At 38.5% G+C, this 19,230-nt stretch overlaps 1 protein-coding gene across 20 annotated transcripts in view; it reads left to right on the forward strand.

The window, feature by feature from the left end:
• Positions 1-19,026, forward strand: part of HP1BP3 (heterochromatin protein 1 binding protein 3) — a 37,189-nt gene extending 18,163 nt beyond the window's left edge. For all 20 annotated transcript variants that reach the window (XM_087446672.1, XM_014783944.2, XM_014783943.2 and 17 more), the window contains 5 exons: positions 7,823-7,913; positions 12,522-12,681; positions 14,771-14,882; positions 16,391-16,504; positions 17,222-19,026. In XM_087446672.1, the coding sequence (XP_087302798.1) occupies positions 7,823-7,913; positions 12,522-12,681; positions 14,771-14,882; positions 16,391-16,504; positions 17,222-17,516 (772 nt within the window). In that variant the 3' untranslated portion in view covers positions 17,517-19,026. The remainder of the gene's footprint in view (positions 1-7,822; positions 7,914-12,521; positions 12,682-14,770; positions 14,883-16,390; positions 16,505-17,221) is intronic.
• The last annotated feature ends 204 nt before the right edge of the window (positions 19,027-19,230 follow it).

The following is a 19,230-nucleotide window of genomic DNA, read 5'->3' on the forward strand; positions in this document are numbered from 1 at the left end:
ACTGGCTTATTTCACTTAGCATAATATCCTCAAAGTTCATTCCTGTTGTCCCATGTGTCAGAATTTCCTTCCTTTTTAAGGCTGAATAATATTCCATTGTTTGTATATACTACATTTTGCTTATCAATTCATCTGTCAGTGGACGCTTAGGTTGCTTTCACATTTTAGCTATTATAAATAATACTCCTATAAACATTGGTGTGCTAATATCTCTTTGAGACCCTCCTTTTAATTCTTTGGGATATATACCCAGAAGTGGAACTACTGGATGATATGGTAATTCTGTTTTGAAATTTTTTTTTTTTTTTGTGAGGAAGATCAGCCCTGAGCTAACATCCATGCTAATCCTCCTCTTTTTGCTGAGGAAGACTGGCTCCGAGCTAACATCTATTGTCATTCCTCCTCCTTTTTTTCCCCAAAGCACCAGTAGACAGTTGTATGTCATAGTTGCATATCCTTCTAGTTGCTGTATGTGGGATGTGGCCTCAGCATGGCTGGAGAAGCGGTGTGTCAGTGCGCGCCTGGGATCTGAACCTGGGCTGCCAGTAGCCGACTGCACGCACTTAACTGCTAAGCCGTGGGGCCGGCCCCTATTTTTAAAATTTTGAGGATCTGCCATATCATTTTCCGAAGTGGCTATACCATTTTACATTGCCACCAGTGGTACACAAGTTATAATTTCTTCCTGTCTATGCCAATACTTGCTGTTTTTTGGGATTTTTTGATAGTAGCTGTCTTAATGGGTATGAAATGGTTGGTACTGAATATTTTTTATTTAGAGTTATAACTGAGAACATAAGAGAATGTAGGCTTTTATACCACCTCTACGTAGAAGTAGCATAATAACTTCACCATTTAAACATACAATGTAAAATTCTGAGAGAAATTTGATAGTAATTCATTGGTAAAAACTTGACACAAACATCTAGAGTGATTAGATTGTCACGTGTTTTTTGTGTATTTTCATGTAGACATATTTGTGTAAATTTGTAATTCACAGAGTTTGTGTTTTGAATGTGTTTGTGTGAGTTCTTTGTCATCATGACTTTAGGAAAATTATGTTTAATCCACAGTCCTTTCTACAGAAGATTTCTATATTGAATGCACATTGTCTTTTTTTTGTGTGTGTGAGGGAGATCAACCCTGAGCTAACATCTGTGGTAATCCTCCTCTTTTTGCTGAGGAAGACCGGCTCTGAGCTAACATCTATTGCCAATCCTCCTCCTTTTTTCCTTCCCCAAAGCCCCGGTAGGTAGTTGTATGTCATAGCTGCACATCCTTCTAGTTGCTGTATGTGGGACGCAGCCTCAGCACGGCCGGAGTAGCGGTGCGTCGGTGCGCGCCCGGGATCTGAACCCGGGCCGCCAGTAGCGGAGCGCGAGCACTTAACTGCTAAGCCACCGGGCCGGCCTGCACATTGTCTCGATATAGTTTAGTACCAGTATTTACTTGCATTACTGAGGCATACAATTAGAATTACTGAGGTTTCAGCCCAGAAACCACATTTTCAGAAAAGAACTTAGTGGTCTTCACAGTGCTCAATTAAAGAGTTAGTGAAATAGTGCTAAAGAAAAGAGAATCATAGAAGCAGAAAATTTGAAATTAATATCCTGATATTTTTGTGCTTGTTATGCCCTGAGTATGACCCACAGTTACAACTGTGGGTCAGAAATGCATTGTATGATGCATTTAAATATAGAAACACATTTCACTTTTCTCTCTCTTTTCTCTCTCTCTGGTGACTGGGGACCATATCCTCCCCAGCCTTTTTCTTGCGTTATGGATCTACTTACGTAAGACACGTTGTTGATAGCAGTGTGACTTTGCTCTAGGTGTAGTCTTTGGGAATGTTTCCTGTCGTCATCTTATGTTCAAACAAAATTTGCCTGATAATATATGGCTTGTCAACCCATAGATGCTAATGAACCTGAAGACCTTTTTCTATACCTTATTAATGGTAACTTTTTCCTTTGAAACTCTTTTTGCCTTTACTTCTGTGAAACCATATTGATTTTCTCTATCTCTGATTGTAGTGGAGACCCTGTCATTTATACATTTAACATGAAAATTTAGCCATACTTAAACTCGGTCAAACAAAAAGAGCAGGAAAAATACGTTTTTAAAGTGAGTTGTCTATACTTGCTGTCTATAATTTTTCCCCTCCTACTTTCTCTCAAACCTGCTTTTGTCACACATTATCCCCACCATTTTACCTGAATTACTTCTTCCTGTCATCGTCACCGGTGACCTCTACATTGCAGATTTCAGTGGTCAATTTATAGTCCTTAACTTACTTGTTGGTCTCTCACTGGCATTTGACAGTTGATGACTCCTACCTACTTGAAACACTCTTCATGTCTCTTCCAGCACACCACACCTTCCTGATTTTCATCCAACTTAACTACCCATACTTTTTTTTTTTTTTTTTTTTGTGAGGAAGATCAGCCCTGAGCTAACATCCATGCCAATCCTCCTCTTTTTTAGCTGAGGAAGACCGGCCCTGAACTAACATCTATTGCCAATCCTCCTCCTTTTTTCTTTTTCCCCCTTTTTCTCCCCAAAGCCCCAGTAGATAGCTGTATGTCATAGTTGCACATCCTTCTAGTTGCTGCATGTGGGACACGGCCTCAACATGGTCGGACAAGCCTGTTGGTGTGCACCTGGGATCCGAACCCCGGCCGCCAGTAGCGGAGCGCCCACACTCAACCGCTAAGCCACAGGGCCGGCCCCTACCCATACTTTTTCAGTCTCCTAAGGATTGCTGATTTCCCATCTCCTACTAACTCCTTAATGTAAGAATGCCCCAGGGTTAGACTTTAGGCCTCTTGTCTTTTCTGTCCACATTCACTTGGTAATTCTTCCCACTTTGAAAGCTTTAAATACCACCTGTACACTGCTAATCTACAGATATGTAAATCTAGCCCATACCTCCCTCCTAATTCCACATTCATATATACAGATGCCTATTTGACGTCACCACTTGTATGTCTAACTTGACATGTCCAAAACTGAACTTTTGACCCCCTTCCCCCGCCAAAAAAGCTCTCCACCTTCCATGTCTTCTCCGTCTCAGTTAATGGCAACATCTTTCCAGTTGCTGAAACCAAAAACCTTGGGTTTGTTCTGGTCTCTTCACTTTATCCCACACCTACATCTAATTGGTAGGCAATTACCTTGGCTCTGTCTTGGAAACGTGTCCATAAACAGACCTCTTCTCATTGCTTCCACTATTACCACTTTGTTCAAAGCTGCGTCATCTCTCATCTGTATTAGAGCAGTAACCTCTTGACTGTTTCTCTTGTGCTCCTTCCCCTTCATTCTGTTCTTAACATAGCAGTGAGAGAGAGACTTTTCAAACATGTAACTTCCTTCCAGTGGCTTCCTAAACCCCTCACAGTTAAAGCCAGAATCTTTAAGTGACCTGCAAAACACTACAGTTCCATTGCATCTCTGACCTAGTCTCCTACTACTCTTCCCTCCCTCGCCAGCCTCAGAGCCTTCACGCTTGCTGTTCCCTTTGCCTGAGTGGTTTTCCTCCATAATCTCTTGCTCACTCCTTTGCTTCTTCAAGTTTTTACTCTTAATGTCGTCACCACAGGCCTGCCTTGACTGCCTTACTATTTTTTAAACACTTCATTTTGGAAATTTTCAGACACAGACATAAATGTAGAGAGAATATAACCATCATACTAACATTATTTCTAACAAAATTAATAATTCCTTAACATGAGCCAATATCCAGGCCATTTCAAATGTCCCCAGTTGTCTCCAAAATGACTTTTTACAGCTGGTTTTTTCGAGTCAGTATCCAGACATGGCCCACACCATTGCATTTGGTTGATACAACCAACTAAATTATCTTTGCAACCTTTCCCTCCTCTCCCAGCATTCAGAATTCTATGTTTCTGCCTTGTTTTTCTCCATAGCACTCATCACGTCCTAACATACTACATATTTTATTTGCTTTTCAAAAAAAAAAAACTTGTCTAGTCCATTAAAATGTCAGATTCCTGAAGGCTAGGATTTTTATCTATATTGTTCACTTCTGTTACCCCTGAGCCTAGCACACAGTAGATGCTCAATAAATAGTAGTTGAATGAGTGAATATGGGCACTTCATCTGGCCGCTTCACTCAAGGAACGTATGCCCTGGAGCATGTGAGATGAGACATAATATCTTCTCTCATATACTGGAGTCTGTAGAGCATTGTGGTTAAGAGCACAGACCTCAGAACCAGTCCCCTTAGGTTTAAATCCTGATTCTGTTATTTCCAGTTTTTTATCTTTGAATAAGTTATCTCTGTGTCTCAGTTTCCTTATTGATTAACAGTGTATAACTCATAGGGTTGTTAGGAGGCTTAAATCTCTTAGTACATGTTAAGCGCTTAGAACAGTGCCTGGCATGTAGTAAGTACTCAACTAATGTTAGTATTATTAGTCTCAATTCTCGTGTTTTGAGCATCACATCATGCTAAATATGATTCTGATGTTTAAAGATGTTTTTTATATAACATGGGAGTTACCACCTTAATTTGATAACAGTGATTTTTTGCAACCCTAGGGGGAAAACTGGGCATTTTGGGTTTACATAGAGACTTTGGGTTGGTTTCTAAGAAGGTGCCTTTAGAAACTTTTAACGGTAGTTCTGTCCAGTGGCGTTAGAAGTCAGATTCTAAAATCCTTGTGTAACTTCGTTATACTCTCTTTGATTTTTCTCTTTCTACTCACACCAAAAATAAACATAGGTCAGGATTCAATTTTATACCCTATACTTTTCTCTAAACATATTAATTTCTTTGCAGACCCCTTAGACTTTTAACAGTTTGACCTCTAAGTAATTTTAAGTCTCGTTATCTTTTTAATTCCACCTATGCATTTCTAACAGACTGATTTAATTCTCTTATTTAGATCCCTGCCCCTCAGAACCCTTGCTGCTATCAGTTGCAGTTTGCCCTCCATCCCTTACCTTCAATTCTCTCTGTGCATGACTTTCATTTTTATATCTCAGTGCAGATTGACTTTCTCCACAGTTGAAAAACATGGCCACCAGCAATCAAGCCATTATTCCCTGCTTTCTAATTAAACTGGTCTAATCATCTTATTTTTTTAAAACAATGTGCTGTAATAATAAACAGTCCCTTGAATTTGTATAGGGCTTTATAAACCACTTTTGTTTACATTGTTTCCCATAATTCTCAAAATGGACTTAAAAATATATATTCTTACCCCAGTTTTGCTGATAAAAATCTTACAGGGTTACCTGGCTGTGTTCACTAGTGAGCCAGAAGTTTATTTCATCTTGTAATTATACACCTCTTGCTTTTTCCACTGTTCAAGATTGTGTTATATTGGAAAGTGCAGGCATAGCATAGTGAGTAAGAATGCAGAATCTGGAATCAGACTGCCCAGGTTTATAACCTGTGTCTTCCACTGCCTAGCTGTGTGACCTTGGAGAAATGATTTAACTTTTCCCCTTCAGTAAAGTATGGGCAATAATAGTAACTATTTCTTGGGGTGGTTGTATTATTTTGTTTATTCCACAAGCATTTAGAATAACACTTGGCACCATAGTAAGTACAAAATGGTGTGATATGGACTAGAGAACTTTTTCGGAAAAGAGAGCTGTGCCTGGAAGTTAGCAGTAAGTTAAAGAGATGGGGCTTGATTAGGTCCAGAACATAGAATTTAGAGGGAATGATAGAGTGGGGAAGGCAATCTCAAAGGAGCTTCGTGAGAAAATTTCAGAGGCAGGAGTTGGCATTCTTTTTTGGGAACTAAAAGAAGCCTGGGTCTGACTGGTGGGACCATGTCATGGAAGCTTTGAAGCTGGGTTGATGCATTAAGACCTGACACCTGGTTAGCTGAGTAATGTAGTAAAAGGGGCCTTTGTAGGTCTATTGACTTAATAGTGGAGTGCACTATGAAAACGGAAAGCCGCACAGGACCCAGAAGGGAGGGCATGGTGGCTTTTACTAAGGCTGTGGCAGTGATTAGAGAGAAAAGGCCAATCTGAGAAGCTTTGAAGCAGTTGGTAAGTATGGTTTTACCTGAAGATAGAAGTGAGTGAATGAGATTTCTAAAAGCCCAGGACAAGGTATATGCTAGCATAATGATTGATATTGCTGAGAAAACAAAAATATTAAGGAACCGATTTAACCCATCCTCATTCCTGGAACATTGGAAACTTGGTTAAGAAAGTTTTTCTCAGACCAGTATTTAATTTGATTAAAAAAAAGAGTCTGGAGTTTCAACGTTTTACTTAAGCTATGTGATCCACCATTGGAAATCAGCCTTTAAGCAATCCAACTTATAGAGCGACTAATAGAAAAATTGTCTGACAGTTAAATCACTCTCTCAGTTATGTTCCGAAAGCTCTGTGCACGTGCTTCAACCCTGAGCCTTATCATTCACTACCATGATCATTATGTATTCATCATATCATAAACTTGAGTTTAGTGACCGGATCTGTGTGTTTACTCCTGCATAACCATAATAAATAAATACTAAGTATTTGTGGGATAAATGAGTGTGTGTGTGTGTTTGGGTCATGGCATAAATCATATTCTTCCTGAATGTAATAGCACTGGCTTAGAAATATTTTCATAGGGAGATTTTTTTAATTGGGAGTTTCTTAATTTGGAGTGTCAGGGATGTACAAGGTTTCATAGTGTGGTTCCTACTCTCTAGCATCCTGTTAGAGCGTGGAATTCCCTCTGCTCTTCTGCTCCTCTTCCCCTGGCGTATGGATGATGTAATTAATAACTCGTGTCAACTCAGCCTGTAATGAATGCTTAGTGGTTTCGATAAAAGATTCAAAATTTTTTCTGCAAAGAAAAATGTCAAAGCCCAATGAAGCATCTCAGATGATTGTAGTTTGGCCCTCATTGGGCTGCCCCAGTGATTTTTTTCTGTCTACCTAGCAACTGATGAGTTGCAAATGAGTCTCATGATATTCTGCTTATTGGGTGCTATTCTAGTAATTTTTTCTTGAGAGGTGTGGCAAAAGAAATCAGCAAACTTTCAAATTATGATTATCCCTTTCTTAGATGTCCTGTTGTTGGCCTGGATATATAGCTTTACATTTGACTCCATCTTGGTCTGCACCACTGTCCCCATAAAGCCTTGAGTCAACTTGATTGGTTTCTCCCTGCACCTCAGATTCCCAGCACCCATTCAGACTACTGCCCCTTGACAGAACAGCTCTTGCTTCAACACTTTGTTGTTATATTTTAAATGATATACAGTTCCTTCTTGCCTGCCATTTGGTTTTGATAACCTTGTTTTTATTTATTTACTTTTAACTACAACCCTCTTAAGACAGAGATACTATGTTAAGAACAATCTATTTTCTTTCTCAGGGAATTGTATTTTACTAGGCTGACTTTAGATACTGGTTTGCAAAAATGACTCTGTTTTTTGTTGTTGTTGTTATTGTGTATATACTTGAAAAAAAAAATCCAGGAATTTTGCCTCAGAGAATTCCAGAGTTGGATGGGTCTTTAAAGATGCCCATTCTTTGATTGCACAGTTTGGTTGCAGTTGTGGTAATAAGTGACAGGTTTTTGGGGTGCCCTGGCAATTGGAAATTGGTTCTGTATCACACATGGTTCTGTATGTACAGGTAATGACTTAGCTCCTTTGCTTGAAGGAAAAAGAATGCCACTTGTTAAAAGTGCCAACAATTTATTACTTCGTTGTCCATTTTAACAAAATACTACATGTAATAGGAGTCAGAAGTTTAGTTCAGGGAATAACCCTGGATCTGTTTCTTCAAATCTTTATTTCATTGATATATTTATTGCTATTTTTTGTTTTCTCTGCAGGCCTCAGCTGTTGAAGAATGCTTTGCAGAGAGCGGTAGAGAGAGGCCAGTTAGAACAAATAACTGGCAAAGGTGCTTCTGGGACATTCCAGGTTAGAGGCCAAAAAGGCTTGGTGATAGAGAAGTGGTTCTCAAAAGTTTTGGTTTTGGGACCTCCTTTATTCTAAAAATTTATTGAGGATCCCAAGAGCTTTTGTTTATGTGGGATATACCTATCTATATTTACCGTGTTAGAAATTAAAACTGAGGAAAATTTTAAATATTTATTAATTCATTTAAAAAATAACCCATTAGGGCCAGCCTGGTGGCGTAGCAGTTAAGTGCACACGCTCCGGCAGCCCAGGGTTCGTGGGTTCGGATCCTGCGTGCGTGCCTATGCACTACTTGTCAAGCCATGCTGTGGCGGCGTCCCATGTAAAGTAGAGAAGATAGGCACAGATGTTAGCCCAGGGCCAGTCTTCCTCAGCCCAAAGAAGAGGATTGGCATCGGATGTTAGCTCAGGGCTGATCTTACTCACAAAAAAACCCTAAATAAATAAAAAATAACCCATTACACATTAACATAAGTAACATTTTTTATAAAAAATAACTATTTTCCAAAACAAAAAAAATTTTAACGAGAAGGGGGCACTGTGTATTACATTTTCACAAAAGTCTTTAATGTCTGCCTAATAGAAGACAGGTGGTATCTGTTTTAATATATTTTGGGTTACATCTATGAAGAAAATCCAACACACAGGAATATAGTTAGAAAAGTCTGGAGTATTTTAAGATAATTTTCAAATAGTTGTGGATACTATTATCTTTGATACTATACCAAAACTCAACAAATGATATTTTTTAATAGCTTTATTGAGGTATGATTTCTATACCATAAGATGCACTCATTTTAAGTTATAACTTATAATTCAGTGATTTTTAGTAAATTTATAGAGTTGTACAACCATCACTACAATCCAATTTTAGAACGTCTCCATCCCCTGAAAAAATTCCTTTGTGCCCATTTGCAGTCACTGCTCGTTCCCATCCCTAGCCAACCTACTAATCTGCTTTCTCTCTGTATAGATTTGCCTTTTCTACATAATATATTACATGTAATATATTTACATAGAATAGAATCATGCGACATGTGGTCTTTTGTGTCTGGCTTTTTTCACTTAGCATAATATTTTTTGTTTTATCCATGTTGCAGCATGAATCAGTACTTTTATTTCTTTTTATTGCCAAATAGTATTTCCAATTTATGAATCTAACACATTTTGTTTATCCATTCATAAGTTGATGAACATCTGAGTTATTGCTGCTTTTTAGCTGTTATGATTAATGTTGCTTATGAACATTTATGTCCAAATCTTTATGCAGATATATGTTTTTATTTCACTTGGGTACATACTAGGAGTGTGGACTTGCTGGACTATATGGTCAATCTGTTTTAAGAAACCGCCAGGCTGGCCTGGTGGTGTAGTGGTTAAGTTGGCGTGCTCTGCTTCAGCGGACCGGGGTCTGTGGGTTCGGTTCCTAGGCTCGGACGTATACACCACTCATCAACCCATGCTGTGGTGGCGTCCCACGTACAAAATAGAGGAAGACTGAACAGATGTTAGCTCAACGACAATCTTCCTCAAGCAAAAAGAGGAAGATTGGCAACAAATGTTAGCGCAGGGCCAATCTTCCTCACCAAAAAAAAAAAAAAAAAGAAGAAGAAGAAACTGCCAAAGTGGCTGCATCATTTTACATTCCCACCAGCCACGTATATATAAGGGTTCTAGTTTCTTCGTATCTTTGTCTACACTTGTTATTGTCTCTTTTTTTTTTTTTTTTTTTAGCCATACTAGTGGATACAAAGTGGCATCTCATTGTGGGTTTGGTTGGTATTTCCCTGATGACTACTGACAGTGACCATTTTTTCATGTGCTTAATGGACATTTATTTATCTTCTTTGATAAGATGTCAATTCAAATCTTTTGCCTATTTTTAAAATTGGGTTATCTTATTATTGAGTTATAAGAGTTATATAACTAGATGCAAGTTCCTCATCAGATATATGATTTGTAAATATTTTCTTCTGTTCTGTGGCCTGTGCTTTCACTTAATGGTATCTTTTGAAGTGCAAAAGTGTTTAATTTTGATGAAGTCTAGTTTATCATTTTTTTAAATTGCTTATGCTGTTGGTGTTGTATTGAATAAATCATTGCCTAACTTAAGGTCACGAAGATTTACTCCTATGTTTTCTTCTAAGAGTTTTATAGTTTTAGCTCTTACATTTAGGTCTGTGATCCATTTTGAGTTAAGTTTTTTTTTATGGCGTGAGGTAAGGGTATAGATTCGTGTTTTTGCATGTGGATATCCAGTTCTCCCCATGCCATTTATTGAAAAGACTATCCTTTCCTCATTGAATTGTCTTGGCACCCTTATCAAAAAATCAGTTGACCATAAATTTAAGAGTTATTTCTGGACTCGAGTTCTGTTCTCTTGATTCTATGTGTGAATCCTTATGCTAGTACCACACTGTCTTGATGACTGTAGCTTTGTAGTAAGTTTTAAAGTTGGGAAATACAAGTCCTGTGTCTCTTCATTTATTTAGAGCTTTAGCTTCTTTCAGCAATGTTTTGTAGTTTTCAGTGTACAGGCCTTATATTTCTTTTGTTAAATTTATTCCTGAGTGTTTCCATGCTATTGTGAATGGAATTTCCTTATTTTCCTTTTCAGATTGTTCATTGCTAGCCTATAGAAATACAATTGATTTGTCTATTGGTATTGTATCCTATGAACTTGCTGAACTCATTTACTAGTTCTACTACGTTTTTTGTGGGTTCTTAGGGTCTGTCTGGATTCCCTAGGATTTTCTACATACTGGATCATGTCATCTGTAAATAAAGACCATTTTACTTCTTCCTTTCCCATCTGGATGTCTTTTTTTTTTTTCCCTTGCCTGATTACACTGGATAGAATCTCTGATACAGTGATGAGAGCAGACATCCTTGTCTGTTCATTCTTTCACCATTAAGTTAGCTGTAGGTTTTTCATAGATGCCTATTATCAGGTTGAGAAAGCTCCCTTTTATTACTAGTTTGTTGGGAGTTTTTATTATGAATAGCTGTTGGATGTGTCACATGGTTTTTTTTAGTCTCTTGATGATCATGTGGTTCTTCTCCTTGATTGTGTTAATATGGTGTATTACATGAATTGATTTTGTGGTAATTCCTTAAAGGTTATTTGCCATGTAGAACCTGAAACCACATCAGTGAACTTATTGTACTCTGTTACCTTAAAATCCTTTTGGTCCGTCTTAAACTTTGAGTGGATCTTTTAACCATACGTAAATTTGTAACGTGGTCATTTGGAAATTAGGGGTTCACTGAATTATGCGGGTTTTTTAAATGTTGACACATTTCGTCAAAAACAATAACAAAAATCACATTCATTAATATCACCCACTGATCTTCTCAGAACAGTATTTAAGTACTAGGGTTATCAAACTCACAATGGTAGATACAAGTTTTCTCAATTTAAATTTTCTCTTGAAAAGTTGAATTTTATCATTGGCAACTAATACTGTTGTTTCCCTTGAAGTGACAGGCTCACTTTATTCATTTTCAAGACAGTGTCTACCAGATACCCAAGTCAGAACAACCATAGTTTATCTGTTAATTGTTCCTTCAAATAAGAAGGGTATTCCGTGAAAAACGCAGCTAGTTCAGCTTGCAGCTCAGTCACTGGGGTGCTTTTCCTTGAGGCCACCATCATACTTCCACGTGCAGCTGACATACTTTATGCGTTCTTCCTGTTTATCCCATGAGATATCCCTTGCACTGGGGTTGAGATTTAATAAAATAATTTTTAATAGTTCATCAAGAATAATTTTAAGTGAAACTGCCTTTTTTTTTTTTTTTTTTAAATCACAAGTGCATAGCAGTAAAGAACTTAATAACTACTGGTACATTTTTGTTTTTCTGCCTTGGTTTGTGGTAAGGCAGCACCAGTTTTATCCCTCATTGCTTTTCCACCATTAGTGCACATGTCACCACAGGGAAGAAGGCAAATCACATCTTAGTAGTATTAGGAAAATAGTTTTGACCTTGTGGATCCTCTGCAAGGGTCTCGGGAACCCCAGGGTCTGTGGACCACTCTTTGAGCATCCCTGTTGTAGGCTGTACCTGAGCATGTCCTTTTATCCTTTTTGCTTCTTGGTGCTAATCTTGGTTCCCCAGCCTTTGTCCTTGAAATATGCTATGTAATTTTCTGTTGTATGAAACGTTAGATATTTATCAGACTTTTCCTTTGCTGTTTTCCTTACAGTATTAAAAAGGCTATTTGTTATTTTTATAACTACTCTGTTTTTCAGATTCAGAAAAAAGGAAGTATTCTTAAATAAAAGTGTCTTAATTTATTGGAGGCATAATAAGTTAATCTGCTTATTGGGGTAGAGCTGTCTCTCTCTGGGTTAGGTTGGCTGTTGTTGTTTTAGGTTGGATGGAGGGGTAGATGGAAGGAGAAAATATCCATAGGAGGGTTGGGACTCCTCAGTTAGATTGAATACCTGATGAGTGGGAAGAGAAAGTCCCTAACCTGACAATTTATTGTAAAACATATCTGTGCTAATGCAGGAACTCCGACCCACCTGGTGCAGAGGAGTCTTGTCTTGACCTGCTTTGGGAGAGTGTTGTCTTGATGCTTTTCTCTTCCTCCTTGGAAAACAGCTGAAGAAATCAGGGGAGAAACCCCTGCTTGGTGGAAGCCTGATGGAATATGCAATCTTGTCTGCCATTGCTGCCATGAATGAGCCGAAGACCTGCTCCACCACTGCTCTGAAGAAGTATGTCCTGGAGAACCACCCAGGGACCAATTCTAACTATCAAAGTAAGACTTAGAGTTGTGTGTGTTTGACCAGGATTAGGGGGACCATCTTGTGAAAAATCACTAGAGATCATGTTATTAATGACAAAGCGTTAACTACTGTCAGTGAGGGAACAACAGCTTTTCAAATTTATCATTTACAAAAAGAAAAATAATCAAGCCTTATCCTTAATTTACAATGTCTGCTGAAGATCAGAATTTGATTTTACTTTGCTGTAAAGATTTTTCTGGTATTTATGTTTATTGTAATTTAGATAAATCTCTAGGTTCAGAACGCCTCTCAAGTTTAGTATCTTTTTGCCTACTCCTGAGTGTTTACCAAAACATCTAATTGCACCTTGAAACCAAGCCAATTTTTTTAAATACCTGGGTTATTTCTCATTGATTTAGGCCCTATAATAGAAAATACTTTTTTTACAGTAAAGTATATTTACCCTATCAGGTGGCGATTTGAGATTAGAAACCTTGCCTTAGCAGCATTATCACATATGGATTAATGAGACTGTATTTTCTCAGTGAGCTACTAGAATAGGCACAATGATGTAGGGTGAGGAATATGGAAATAAAGTAGGGCCGGCCCCGTGGCTTAGCAGTTGAGTGCGCGCGCTCCGCTGCTGGCGGCCCGGGTTCGGATCCCGGGCTCGCGCCCACGCACCGCTTCTCCGGCCATGCTGGGGCCACGTCCCACATGCAGCAACTGGAAGGATGTGCAACTATGACGTACAACTATCTACTGGGGATTTAGGGGGGCAAAAAAAAATTAAAAATTAAAAAAAAAAAGGAAATAAAGTAACTAACGGAAAATGCCATCTAGAATGTATTGTAAATAGGTAATTTTGAAGTCTTGTTACTGACTTTTAATATATACGCAATATTGGGCCGGCCCCGTGGCTTAGTGGTTAAGTGAGCGCGCTCCACTGCTGGCGACCCGGGTTCGGATCCCGGGCTCGCACCGACGCGCTGCTTCTCTGGCCATGCTGAGGCCGCGTCCCACATACAGCAACTAGAAGGATGTGCAGCTATGACACACAACTATCTACTGGGGCTTTGGGGGGAAAAAATAAATAAATAAAATCTTTAAAAAAAACAAAAAAATATATACGCAATATGTATTTTTTAACATTATGAAGGAATGCTTTCTGATTGTTTTCTTATGTACTTTGAAAACTGGCGTCTGACTTTTTAATCTTTCCTTACTTAAGATACATACTGTGTTAATTGTGCACGTTGACCCTCATAGACTGTTTTATGATTTTCTCTTTTGGCAGAGTGTTATAAGAGAAGGTGATCTTGGTTATTAACCTTTTCAGTTGAACTAATATTGCAGCCCTATTTTGGATACTAAATCACCATAAAATATATTTTTGATGTCTTTTTACAAAAGATGAGAAGTGGTGAGGCCTTTAGGAGCCATGATATCATTCTGTTAGTGTTTGCTGATTCATGAGAAATTACTTCTGTTTATCTTTATAGATACTCTACTAGATGATTGGTACTCAATAGACGTTTGAATAAATGGAAATAATGAGAGATTTAGTCTTAAGTCGGCTATTAACCATTTATGTGCAACGTGTAGGGCAAGTCACTAACCACCACCCTGGGCTCCTGTTTTCCTTTCTGTGAAATGAGGAATTTGACCCAATGGTCTCTGAAGTCTCTTGCCATTATATTTTTTTTTTTTTTTTTTCCCCCCAAAGCCCCAGTAGATTGTTGTACGTCATAGTTGCACATCCTTCTAGTTGCTGTATGTGGGACGCGGCCTCAGCATGGCCGGAGAAGCGGTGCGTCGGTGCGCGCCCGGGATCCGAACCCAGGCCGCCAGCAGCGGAGCGCGCGCACTTAACCGCTAAGCCACGGGGCCGGCCCCATCTTGCCATTATATTTTAACTGTTGCCAAATTTATGGACACTTAATAAATGTTTAGTGAATTAGTTAATCCCTTTGCCCACAAAGGTTTCACTTAGCACTTTTCTTTTACTGTGACATTAAAATGTGACAGGACATTAAATTGATGTATAACTGAATGTAGTTGAGAGAATTATCAAATTTAAATAACAAAATAATTTTCTTCATGCCTGAATTTTTTGTTCAGTGCATTTGCTGAAGAAAACCCTGCAGAAATGCGAAAAGAATGGGTGGATGGAACAGATCTCTGGTAAAGGATTCAGTGGCACCTTCCAGCTGTGTTTTCCCTATTATCCCAGGTAAGTACCTGGGCTATAATGTGAAGTATTGGTCATTGTAAATTTAAAATCTGATTCTAGGGGCCAGCCTGGTGGCGCAAGCGGTTAAGTGCACGCGCTCCGCTGCGGTGGCCCGTGGTTCGCAGGTTCGGATCCCGGGCGCGCAACAACGCACCGCTTGTCAAGCCATGCTGTGGCGGCGTCCCATATAAAGTAGAGGAAGATGGGCACGGATGTTAGCCAAGGGCCAGTCTTCTTCAGCAAAAAAGAGGAAGATTGGCGTTGGATGTTAGCTCAGGGCTGGTCTTCCTCACAAAAAAATAAATAAAATAAAATCTGATTCTAGGTTATAGGCTTGGGTTCACTTATTTTACCCTTATTACTATTACACTGAACTGGATATACTTGAAAATAAAGACTACTCAAGGCAGTATTGTTTTAGAGCAAAAGGTTTTCATGTAAGAACAGGGGAATTTTGGCTGTCCTGCTAGAGCTTACTGTTAGCTAACTGTTCCTGAAAACAAGCGTTGAATTCTTTGAGATCCTTGGTCAGTCCTTTTGGTGTTCATTCCCTTTTTTTATTAAGTAAATGATAATGACAAGAAGATTATTAGAGGATTATATATATGTTTTAATTGTCCAGCACCGATTAGAGAGGACATTGGCTGCTTCCAGGAATCCTAATCGGCCTTCTTCATACTGTAGAGGTAGGGACATTTATTTGAAAACCTATCTCTTATACATAATCTCATTTATTCATTGAACCAAAAAATGTGTTGAGCACCTCCTATGAGCCAAGCATTTTTTTATGTACCCTTCTATAGCCTTCTTATACTTTCATTTCTAGTGAAATACCATGACGTGTACCACTAAGCCCTATTTTAGCAGGTGTACAGTGTAGCATTTTTATATTGTTCTTTGCGCACGAACGTGTTACTTGGTTGAATGCATATTATTTGAATTTTTCAAACATTAAATTTAATTCTTAGAGTCATACACATAAAATGTTATAATGTAACATTTATAACTTATTAATCAACAGGATCAAGATTTCTACCATTAAGGGCAAAGAAAAGTTAGCAGATCCTTGCTGAATTTCTCTAAAGCTTTAAAGAGATACAGGCCTTATAATACTTTGAGGTCTTTTGCCAGTATCACGAGGGCAAAAGATGTATACTGCTGTGCAGACTGTTCATTGCCTTACTGTTCACTGCTGTATATTCAGTGGCTAATACAGTGCTGGACACATATCAGGAGCTTAAGTAATTGTTCACTGAATAAACTATTAAGAATCAGTTTTATTAAATGGAGGAAGGGAATGAGGTATGGTCTAGGACTTTTATAGATTTGTCATAACTTTGTATGTGTGCTCAAAGTAGGTTAAATTATAACCTGATATTTGTAACCTAGCTTCACGTTTTGAGGGAGGGTAGGAAGAAGTGGGGAATGTCCAGAGAAGAGCATTTAGGTTCTCGTTATTTCTCTTGTTCTGTATGGGACTTCTCTTTTACCTAATTTTTTTTTCATAGCCCAGGAGTTCTATTTCCAAAGAAAGAGCCAGACGATTCTAAAGATGAGGATGAAGATGAAGATGACTCATCAGAAGAAGACTCAGAAGATGAAGAGCCACCACCTAAAAGAAGGTATGGATGTGTGAAAAAACCCTTCTGTCTTAGAGCTAAAAATGGCATAATAGGAGAGGCTGTGAAAAGTGTTTTAACAACTCAGGATCCTTCTCAAGTACTTTGTGTGATGTTTCAACTTGTCTTAAAAATTCAGGGGCTCTGAAGCACTGTGAATATGTAATTTACTCTTTGGTCAAACCTGTATATATATATATCCATAGTTTAGATATTCAAAAAAAAATAATTCCCTATTTTTCTAGAAAAAACATCATGGGATTATGTGTCGACTTCCGTGAATTGGTTGAAATTTTTTTTTTTTCTTTGTGAGGAGGACCAGCCCTGAGCTAACATCACTGCCAATCCTCCTCTTTTTTGTTGAGGAAGACTGGCCCTGGGCTATCATCTGTACCCATCGTCCTCTACTTTATATGGGATGCTGCCACAGCATGGCTTAACAAGCGGTGCATTGGTGCGTGCCTGGGATCCGAACCAGGGAACCCCGGGCCACCACAGCGGAGCACGTGCACTTAACTGCATGCGCCACCAGGCTGGCCCCTGGTTGAATTTTTATATAATTTTACTTATGCCTCTAGTTTTTAAAAAAAATAATAAATCACGTTCCTATTCTTAACATAAGTGACTTCTACCTGTGCTTTTTTTTTTTTTTTTTGGTCATCCTGGCAAAGTGAATCTCTCAAGTGCTAAGTGATTGCCTTTACTCTTTGGTTCTCACAGGTTGCAGAAGAAAACCCCAGCCAAGTCATCAGGCAAGGCTGCATCAGTGAAGCAGAGAGGGTCCAAGCCTGCACCTAAAGTCCCAGCGGCCCAGCGGGGGAAAGCTAGGCCCTTGCCCAAGAAAGCCCCTCCTAAGGCCAAAACTCCAGCCAAGAAAGCCAGACCCTCACCGTCTATCATCAAGAAACCTAGTGGTAGTTCTTCAAAGAAACCTGCGGCCAGTGTGAGAAAGGAAGTGAAATTGCCTGGCAAGGGCAAAGCCACCATGAAGAAATCTTTCAAAGCAAAAAAGTAAATTTTATAGGAAAAAAGGGTATCATGATGAAATTCAAAATCTTATTTTCTAAGGTCAGTGTGCATTTGTTTTAGTTTTGATGCTTTTAAAAGTACATTTTTTTCCTCCCCTGTGAACATTGTGGGGAGGGAATATAAATAAACCAATTTAGGCATATTTGTTAGCTTTAGGTGCTGTTCTTGGTGCCTGCCCCTTCCCTCAGTCATTTTAATTTCTGTGGTAATTCTGGACTTTCCTGCACTATGTAATCTATACTTGTCCTTTTTTCTCCCTCCACCCCAGCCTTTTTTCTTTTTTTATGGTCAGCTTTGGCTTTTTTTTTTTCCCTTTCGGTTTTATCTAAACAGTTGCAAAGATTTTTATATTTGTAGAAAGCATCAAGAACAAGATGTCGGTCAGGCTGGAAGTAAAAGGAGGCAGTATAGCACTGACTGAATTGCAAAGCCTCCTGCCTGGAGACTTCAGTTATAGCTGTAATAATTCATCTTATTTATAAACCACTCCACTAACCCTTTCTCTCCAACTATAAACACAGAGACGACGTAGCTTCGAGAATAAGCCAAAAACATGATCTCATTAGATTCTAAAGATGCACGACTTCTTTGGGCCACTTTTCACATTGATCAATTTCCGGGTATTTTTTGCTGGCCCAGGGCATTGCATTCCCTTAACAGCAAGCACAAGTTCTTTCCACCACTTGTTTTTTGACTGAAGGGGAAATATAGGAATATATTGAATTTGTGATTTCTGGTGTCACCTGTGCTACCAAAAATCAAAACATATGAAATCTTCTTGATCAAATATTTAAATATATTTTTTAATATTTGGAGCATGAATTGTCACTTCCTGTTTGCCTTTTTTTATAAGGAAATGTTGGAGAGCTAAATCATTGCTAATGTAGAAATGTTAAGTGGAAAAACATACAATTTGCTAAAATAAACTAGATTCCAGATTCCTCTCTGGGTTCCCCCCCCTCCTTTCTTTCCACAGCACTTTTGATATCAAGCAAGTGGCTTCCTTTTTGAGATATTTTAAAAAAGAAAAGAAAAAAAAGCAAATGAAGCCCAACTACCTAACCCTGTCTTATTTGTATTTGTTTTAGTATTGTGAGGTTGTGTTAAACAGTACTAGCTTTCTACTGAGAAATATTGATTTCTGGTTATCATTTATCCTCCCTGTGGCACTTGACATTTTAATTGTCTTAAACCTTTTGGTGTATGTCTTCTGGCCCCTTGAGGGCCCCTTCTGGCCCCTCTTGCTGGAAGCAAGAGATGTTTGTTTCATTCATTCCACTTGCATTGTCTCCTGGGATCCTGTCTGCAGCCTAAAGTGTGGCTGGGAAATGGACTTGAGAAGATTGGCTTGAATTAGATACATAATCATGTGTGATCCCATCATGAGTTCATTGGAATTTGTGTTGCATGTAAGGCAATCTTTCCTGTTGTAAATCTTCCTTTTTTTATGTACATATATTTTGAAAAATATGAATAAACATGAAATTTTAAAAGCTGCTGAACTGTAGCTTATATTTAAAAGTTTCTGGTATATCCTCAAAAGTAAAGTGGTGCCCTCATTTTGAGTCTTTTCTACTCTGTGCAATAGCCTCCATCCTTCCATTTTCCATTTTAAATACAAGCTTCAGTTTATTTGCTTTTGAATTATATGGATGGTAAATGATGTTTCTAGATATATTGAACCTGATTATTTAATGAAT

Source organism: Ceratotherium simum, chromosome 22, assembly GCF_057802395.1.
Source record: "Ceratotherium simum simum isolate JZ-2026a chromosome 22, ASM5780239v1, whole genome shotgun sequence".
Lineage (NCBI taxonomy): Eukaryota > Metazoa > Chordata > Mammalia > Perissodactyla > Rhinocerotidae > Ceratotherium > Ceratotherium simum.